This window comes from Doryrhamphus excisus, linkage group LG14 (assembly GCF_037039965.1).
Source record: "Doryrhamphus excisus strain RoL-2023G ecotype Guam linkage group LG14, RoL_Dexc_Guam_v1.1, whole genome shotgun sequence".
Lineage (NCBI taxonomy): Eukaryota > Metazoa > Chordata > Actinopteri > Syngnathiformes > Syngnathidae > Doryrhamphus > Doryrhamphus excisus.
Window position 1 is genome coordinate 18275696 of NC_136370.1, and position 9314 is coordinate 18285009.

General features: G+C 33.2%; 1 protein-coding gene across 1 annotated transcript; it reads left to right on the forward strand.

Annotated features, from left to right (window-relative positions):
* The first annotated feature begins 337 nt into the window (after nucleotides 1-337).
* On the forward strand, nucleotides 338-9250 carry vash1 (vasohibin 1). The gene is made up of 7 exons (XM_058090544.2): nucleotides 338-1000; nucleotides 2484-2572; nucleotides 3398-3454; nucleotides 5347-5421; nucleotides 5527-5908; nucleotides 8097-8206; nucleotides 8288-9250. The coding sequence occupies exons 1-7, from the start codon at nucleotides 779-781 to the stop codon at nucleotides 8358-8360; spliced, it is 1008 nt and encodes a 335-aa protein (XP_057946527.2). The 5' UTR covers nucleotides 338-778; the 3' UTR covers nucleotides 8361-9250.
* Nucleotides 9251-9314: the final 64 nt, after the last annotated feature.

Genomic DNA, 9314 nt, shown 5'->3' on the forward strand with positions numbered 1-9314 from the left:
GAATATTTGAACTTTTTTATTAACTTTTATGACTACGACACACAAAACGTTTTTATGCTAGCAAATTGATTCAAAACATAACACGTTTTGTTGTCATTCTCTGTTGAAATAAACCTACCGTAACTATCATTGACTTTTACGAGTGTACTTGAACGTCCCGTTCGTCACGTCTGAGCGCAGCCTCTTCATTGTGCGCATGCGCAATAAAAGGGGCAAACAGGGAGTGTCGGTCGCCTTATCGGATGGGAGGCGTCACATTTTGGCTCGAACCGGCAGCATTTAAACAATAAACCGATTTACGAGTACGTGGAAATACTTTTTTTTTAATGCCGAGAAACGGAAATGAAGACAACGATTAGAAAATACCGGATTGGTTTGTCGAACGGGTCGTTTTATGGATATCTTTGCTGTGAATGACATCTGACTGTACAGTAACAGGGATTTCGTCATCTATAAAGCTTTGATGGCTTAGTTCTATTCTTGGCTGTGCAGTGAAGAGTGCATATATTTATTAATTACCTTTATGGGTTTTCTTTATGCTCACATCCGTGTGTTCCCGGTGAATGGAAACAATTGCATTTGTGGAGTCCCTGCAAAGTCAAGGAGATGTTCAGTACTGAAATATCCGGTGCTACTCACCTTCAGCCTCATTATGAAAAATAATACCTCTTAATACATTGGAATCAGTCGTGCCATAATCCGGAGACCGGAATGATCGTATAGAAACCTGTAAGTGGACCAAGAGATCCGTTTGTTGCTGAAGGACTCAGTTGCTCAGATGCCGAGGACCACCATGGGTTCCGTGGAGGAAAGGGACGAGGAGCAGGAGGACGAAGGGGATGAAGAGTTGAGGGACGGAGGGGTGCCTTTCTATGTGAACCGAGGTGGCCTCCCAGTGGACGAGGAGACGTGGGAGAGGATGTGGCGCCATGTGGCTCGGATCCACCCGGACGGGGAGGCCGTGGGGAAGGGCATCCGTGCTGCCACTGACCTACCCAAGGTAAACCTGCAAACCAGTTTTCCCATCATTTTCAGGCTTATTAAATTATTTTATTATTTTATAATTAATAAATAATTTTGTATATAATTTTATAAATTATTTTTATAAATTATTTTATACATTATTTTTCATGAATTATTATTTTTATAAATTATACATTTTTACATTACATGCTTACATTTTTAAAAATATTTTTATATAATTATATTTTGATATATGTTTTTATTACTTATTATTTAAATAATATAATGTATTTTATACTTATTATATAAATTATATTTATATATATATATATATTTTATATTTTTTATAAATAATTTTATTATTTATTAGTGAAACTTCCAATGATCTTTCTGCTATTTTTCACAAGACTTTCTTAATAGAAATGAATAAAATTAATAAATAATTTAGTAAATAATTGTATAAATTATTTTTATAAATTATATATTTTTACATTACATTTTTACATTACATGCTTACATTTTTGTATATATTTTTATATAATTATATATTTTTTATTATTTAAATAATACTATTATTTATTTTAGATGTAATATATACAATTATATTTTTAATATATATTTTATATTTTTTATACATAAATTTATTTATTAGTGAAACTTCCGCTGATTTTTCTGCTGTTTTTCATGAGACTTTCTTAATAGAAATGAATAAAATTAATAAATAATTTTGTAAATAATTTAATAAATTATTTTATGAATTATTTTTATAAATTATATTTTTTTGCATTACATGCTTACATTTGTTATATTTTTAATATAATTATATTTTTATATTATTTATTATTTGAAATTATTTATTTTATATTTATCATATAAAATTATATTTTTTATATTTTATAATTTTTTATGAATTTTATTTATTAGTGAAACTTCCAATGATCTTTCTGCTGTTTTTCATGAGACTTTCTTAATAGAAATTAATAAAATTAATAAATAATTTTGTAAATAATTTAATAATTTTATAAATTATTTTATGAATTATTTTTATAAATTATATATTTTTTACATTACATGCTTACATTTTTTATATTTTTAATATATTATATTTTTATATTATTTATTATTTGAATTTATTTATTTTATATTTATTATATAAAATTATATTTTTTATATTTTATAATTTTTTATGAATAATTTTATTTATTAGTGAAACTTCCAATGAACTTTCTGCTGTTTTTCATGAGACTTTCTTAATAGAAATGAATAAAAGCACATCATAACCCATCAAATCAAGAACATTGACTTATTGGCAATAAAGACAAGAAAAGTCTGTCAATTCTCCCGTAAACGGATGCAAGTCGGCCATCATGTCAAGGACAACCCAGTACGAATCCTTGCGTTTGTTAATAAAAATCAATTATTACGCAACCCAAGCATAGACGGCCATCTTTCACATTTAGGAATGACATAGTTTTGGGTCGCAAAATAATTGACACTTGTTTATATGCTGTGTCTCACAGATTCCGATTCCGAGTGTGCCTACATACCAGCCTACCACCCCGGTCCCGCAGCGCCTGGAAGCCATACAGAAATACATCAGGGAATTGCAGTATCCTTAGAGAACCAAACAATATTTAAAACCTGGAATTCTTGGTCCATGTGATAAAAAAAAATGGTCAAACATTCAAAGAAAATGACTAATCAGATGACAACAGTGGAACACACAAAGTCAATGCATTGTGGACTGCCCAGCATACCTTGCGGGTTACAAATTCATTCATTTATTTTAGATTGCTTATCCTCACGAGGGTCGTCACCGGCTGTCTTGGGGCGAGAGGCGGGGTACACCCTGGACTGGTGGCCAGCCAATCACAGGGCACATATAGTCAAACAACCATGCACACTCACATTCATACCTATGGATAATTTGGAGTCGCTAATTAACCTAGCATGTTTTTGGAATGTGGGAGGAAAAACTGGAGTCCCCGGAGAAAACCAGGGGGAGAACATGCAAACTCCACACAGATATGGCCTAGGGTGGAATCGAACTCGGGTCTCCTATCTGTGTGGCCTGTGCACTAACCACTCGCACACCGTTTCAATCGCCAATTAACCTAGCATGTTTTTGGAATGTGGGAGGAAACAGGAGTACCCGGACAGGGGAGAACATGCAAACTCCACACAGAGATGGCCGAGGGTGGAATCGAACTCAGGTCTCCTAGCTGCGAGCCCTTTGCACCAACCACTCCTCCACAGTGCAGCCCGGTTAAATATGTATATATGTTGACATCAACTAACTTAGATGTGCGGGACTTAATGAAGGTCAACATAAACGGGTTCTACTGTAATACAGTAACCAATAATATATAATAATATCCTATTGACGGTGTGTTCAGTGTTCTATGATTGATTTTGCCTTAACTGTAATTTACAGGTACAATCACACCGGGACGCAGTTTTTTGAAATAAAGAAGAGCCGGCCTCTTACTGCGTAAGGAAATACATATTGTTGATTATTAGATATATGACTTTTACATGCAGAATATTATGGCAGCCATGCTTGATAAGACTCATAATGAAAAAGTTACATTTAAGTCATGGGTGTCCAATGTGTAGCCCATGAGCCATTTGGAGGCTGTTTTTTTATGTTCTTACGCACTCCTAAATAATTTGATATTTCTTATTGATATTTTAAACTTTTTTTATTAAATGTTCTTTAGCCCTCTAAATATGATATTTTTTTTATAGATTAAAAAAATTACATGTTCTTTTTTTAGCCCCCTAAATATTTTGATATTTTTGATTGATTTTTTTATGTTAAGCACCCTTAATTTGATATTTCTTATTGATATTTTAAAGTTTTTATTAAATGTTCTTTAGCCCCCTAAATAATATATTTTTTTTATAGATTAAAAAAAATTAAATGTTCTTTAGCCCCCTAAATAATTTGATATTTTTTATTGATTAAAAAAATATGTTCTTAATCCCCCTAAATATTTTGATATTTTTTATTGATTTTTTAAATGTTCTTACGCATCCCTAAATAATTTGATATTTCTTATTGATATTTTAAACTTTTTTATTAAATATTCTTTAGCCCCCTAAATAATATATTTTTTTATAGATTAAAAAAAATTAAATGTTCTTTATTTAGCCCCCTAAATAATTTGATATTTGTATTGATTAAAAATATGTTCTTAATCCCCCTAAATATTTTGATATTTTTTATTGATGTTTTTATGTTCTTAAGCACCCTTAAATAATTTGATATTTCTTATTGATATTTTAAACTTTTTTATTAAATGTTCTTTAGATCCTAAATAATGATACTTTTTTATAGATTAAAAAAATTAAATGTTCTTTAGCCCCCTAAATAATTTGATATTTTTTATGGATATTTTAAACTTTTTTATTAAATGTTCTTTAGCCCCCTAAATAATTTGATATTTTTTATTGATTAAAAAAATGTTCTTAATCGCCCTAAATATTTTGATTTTTTTAATGTTCTTAAGCACCCCTAAATAATTTGATATTTCTTATTGATATTTAATTTTTTTTATTAAATGTTCTTTAGCCCCCTAAATAATATATTTTTTATAGATTAAAAAAATTAAATGTTCTTTAGCCCCCGTAAATAATTTGATATTTCTTATTGATTAAAAAAATATGTTCTTAATCCCCCTAAATATTTTGATATTTTTTTATTGATTAAAAAAAATTCTGTTCTTAAGCACCCCTAAATAATTGGATATTTGTTATTGATTAAAAAATTATGTTCTTAAGCCCCCCTAAATAATTTGATATTTTTTATTATTTTAAACTTTATTAAATGTTTTTTAGCCCCCTAAATAATATTTTTTCATAGATTAAAAAAATTAAATGTTCTTTAGCTCCCCTAAATAATTTGATATTTTTTATTGATTAAAAAAATATGTTCTTTAGCCCCCCTAAATATTTTGATATTTTTTATTGATTAAAAAAAATTATGTTCTTAAGCCTCCCCTAAATTTCATATTTTTTATAGATTGTAATTTTTTAATGTTCTTTAGCCCCCCTAAATAATTTGATATTTTTTATTGATATATATATTTTTTTTTAATCTCTGACAAATTTCATATAACAGGGCAAAAGCAGGCTAATACTACTAATACCACTAATACTAGCCTACTACTACTAGTACTACTGCTAGTAGTAATAATGAGAATAAGATGGGGAAACCAACCAAGTTCATACTAATAACAAAGCTAAACACAGTATATGTAACTTATATGGACATGTTTTGGTTTACATAATATCAATATTATTCATATAGTATAGATGATTTTCTCAAAACTCCATAATGTTCATATTTGGGTCATCTTATTGGCACATTTTTCTCCACAGGCTGATGGACATCGCCAAGGAGATGACGCGTGAAGCCCTGCCAATCAAATGCCTGGAGGCAGTGATCCTGGGGATGTATCTTTTCAACTTAGCTCAGGATTTTGTCCAATTATGAATCATATTTTTTATGTTATGAGCCCATTTCCTTGACCGACGCCCCCCCCCCCCCCCACATCAAAGTTACCTCACCAACAGCATGCCAGGCGTGGAGCGTTTCCCTCTCAGCTTTAAGTCTCACTTCTCAGGGAACTACTTCCACCACATCGTGCTCGGAGTCCACAGCGGCGGGCGTTTCGGCGCGCTGGGCATGAGTCGGCGGGAGGACCTCATGTTCAAACCCCTGGAGCATCGGACACTTCTGGACTTGGTACAGGACTTTGAAGGAGCCTACAGGGGTTACTGGCACACGCTTCAAAAGGTGAAGATCGGCCAGTATGTGTCGCACGACCCTCATAGCGTGGAGCAGATCGAGTGGAAGCACTCGGTGCTGGATGTGGAGAAACTGAGCAAGGAGGAGCTGCGGAAAGAGCTGGAGAGACACACTAGAGACATGAGGCTCAAGGTAGGATACAATCTGGCACTGGTTTTAGCTTTCTGGATAATTCCAGGCGTCATCGATTTCACGTGATCTTTGCTATAGCCGCTTTTCCCAAAAATGGTCTTACAGCAGGGACAGTTTCTCTGAGGGAATTGAACAGCAGTATTGATAGGAACCACTTACACAATAGAAACCTGCCTTTCTAATATAATTTAATTAAAAAAAAATTTTAATTAAAAAAATAGTTTTAAATTTTTTTTTTACATTTTTGTAATTTTTTTTAATGGTTTTATTTCATTTGAACATGCATCAGATTACAATTGAATGCATCACATAATCAGTTCACAGTTCCACATGTCCAAAAGGAGTAGGAAGAAGCAAAGCTTATTAAATCCTACCCCTCCATCTGGTACTTTTACAATCAGTAACTGTTACATTTGTTCACTTCCTGCTTTCCTAATATAATTTAATTAAAAAAAAATGTAATTTTTTTTTTTTTACATTTTTGTATTTTTTTTAATGGTTTTATTTCATTTGAACATGCATCAGATGACAATTGAACGCATCACATAATCAGTTCCCAGTTCCACATGTCCAAAAGGAGTAGGAAGAAGCAAAGCTTATTAAATCCTACCCCTCCATCTGGTACTTTTACAATCAGTAACTGTTACATTTGTTCACTTCCTGCTTTCCTAATATAATTTTGTTTTTTTATATTTTTAATATTTTTTTTTACATTTTTGTATTTTTTTAATGGTTTTATTTAATTTGAACATGCATCAGATGACAATTGAACGCATCACATAATCAGTTCACAGTTCCACATGTCCAAAAGGAGTAGGAAGAAGCAAAGCTTATTAAATCCTACCCCAGTAACTGTTACATTTGTTCACTTCCTGCTTTCCTAATATAATTTAAAAAAAATTAAATATTTTTAATATATATATTTTTTTACATGTTTGTATTTTTTTTTAAATGGTTTTATTTCATTTGAACATGCATCAGATTACAATTGAATGCATCCCATAATCAGTTCACAGTTCCACATGTCCAAAAGGAGTAGGAAGAAGCAAAGCTTATTAAATCCTACCCCTCCATCTGGTACTTTTGAGTTTTTTTTAATTATTATTATTTTTTTTTTGTCACGTACCGAAGTACAAGGTGATATGACCATACAACGACATATTGGGTACCATAGTAACCATCAATAGTGATATATATACATGGATTAACTTTTTCAATTTACAGTATTTGTAAATGAGTCACCATTACATAATGGCAAATAATAAATGTTAATTAAACAACACACAAATAGCGTTTGGAGGACAAGACATATAGTACAATGACAATAGACACTTGAAAAATTTAGTATGTACCCGATAACGCAATATGCACTTCCTTATGGGACAAAAACGAGCTCCAAACTAAATTCCATAATAAAATGTCAGTGTGTATTATTCCACTGCTATTGAAAAGCTTACATATTGCTGAGCCCATAAAACGGTTTTGCCGCACCATGTCACCTGCTATCACTCTGAAATAACGCCAATAGCATTTTTATGCTACGTATATATTCATACCTATGGACAATTTGGAGTCGCTAATTAACCTAGCATGTTTTTGGAATGTTAGAAGAAACCGGAGTACCCGGAGAAAACCCACGCATGCATGGGGAGAACATGCAAACTCCACACAGAGATAGCCGAGGGTTGGAATTGAACTCGGGTCTCCTAGCTGTGAGGTCTGCGCGCTAACCACTCGTTCACCGTGCAGCCCATATTTGCACATTAACAATAAATCATGGTTCCATTTATCACAGTGAGTCTTCCAGGTCCTGATGCAGCAAAACAGTCCCAGACCATCACACTACCACCACCATATTTTACTGTTGGAATAATGTTCATTCATTTTCTACCGCTTATCCTCACGACGGTCGTCACCGGCTCTCTTGGTGCGAGAGGCCCTGATGCAGCAAAACAGTCCCAGACCATCACACTACCACCACCATATTTTACTGTTGGAATAATGTTCATTCATTTTCTACCGCTTATCCTCACAACGGTCGGCACCGGCTCTCTTGGTGCGAGAGGCCCTGATGCAGCAAAACAGTCCCAGACCATCACACTACCACCACCATATTTTAAAATAACGGCAATAGTATTTTTATACTGCGTATATATAATAAGACTGAGTTGTGGTTTTTTTTGTGCAGATCGGAAAAGCGACGCCGTCTTCTCCCACCAAAGACAGGAGAAACAGCATGGGCTCGCCCCTCAGAGGACCAGGAAGCCCCTTTCGCAGAATCAGCCGTGTTGAGAGACGGTAAGATTAATTAATTAACCCATTAATCCTCATCTATGTGCAAGTCTAAGCATAACTACGGTTGGATATTTTCTGTTTCAGTCCCTCTGGAGAGAAAGCGGCATTGGAACAGAAAGCATCCGGAGACATGAGCGCGTATCAGATTCGGGTGTGAATAATAATAATAATAATTTTTTTTGAGGGTTTATTCAATGCCTTGTTTTTTATTTACAAGGTCGATAAGGAACCAGCGACCTACACGCATATATGCACGCACTCAATGTCACAGTCATCAGGGTTGTTTTTTTTTTTTAACTATTTCATAAGCATAGGTGCTGGAGATGTTCCCAAATGTGAAGTATTGTGTAAACAATGTCATCATTTTTTACTAACTAGCTGTACTGTACTGTAGGGAAATACTGTATTGGTAATTCATGTTACATATATCGATCTTTGTCATTTGAATGTTAGTATGTGTTGTTTCCCCATCCAATCAGATACTGTACTAAAACCCCCTGTGCCTTGGATTTAGAATTCATAATTTTTGGGAAAAACATGATCACAAAAACAATCATAATCCTCACTGAACTGAACACAGAATAGTTATTGCATTATTGTGTATGAAAGTGTTTCATAATTTATCACTATTGACATTAGTGGTGCATTATCATATGTTATTTAGTATAAATATACAGTAAGATGTCAATTAATTGAGTTATGCAAATCAGCAAAGCAGCATTCAGTTGTCACTTGCCTTAAAAAAAAAAAAAAAAAAACATCTGAAAAACCGAGGTGTCAATGTTCGTTCGCAGCACTTTTTGACTTTGTATTTATCAAAAATGAACACTTGTGTTTTATACTGCACTTTTTCCCCCCATGCATCTGTAAACTACTGCATTTTTAAAACTCACGGTTACTAATAAATTGCCGCAGACTACATGTTTGCAACTTGTGTGAATCCGGGTCATTGCTTTGTGTGAGTGACAGGAAGAAAAGCTCCGACTTGTAGGCCGGAAAATACTGTAATAGCCGTCTGGATGTCTGCTTCTTTGGAAAGCAGTCAGCAAATAGGCATGTAGTCCCTGCAATGTGGCCAAATGTGGCCCGCAGGACACTAGTTTGAGGCCCC

Coding starts and splice junctions, on each gene's coding strand:
- vash1 (XM_058090544.2), top strand. CDS start 779: ATGCCGAGGACCACCATGGGTTCCGTGGAGGAAAGGGACGAGGAGCAG. Junction 5,909..8,096: donor CTAGAGACATGAGGCTCAAG/GTAGGATACAAT, acceptor TTTTTTGTGCAG/ATCGGAAAAGCGACGCCGTC. Junction 8,207..8,287: donor ATCAGCCGTGTTGAGAGACG/GTAAGATTAATT, acceptor TTTCTGTTTCAG/TCCCTCTGGAGAGAAAGCGG.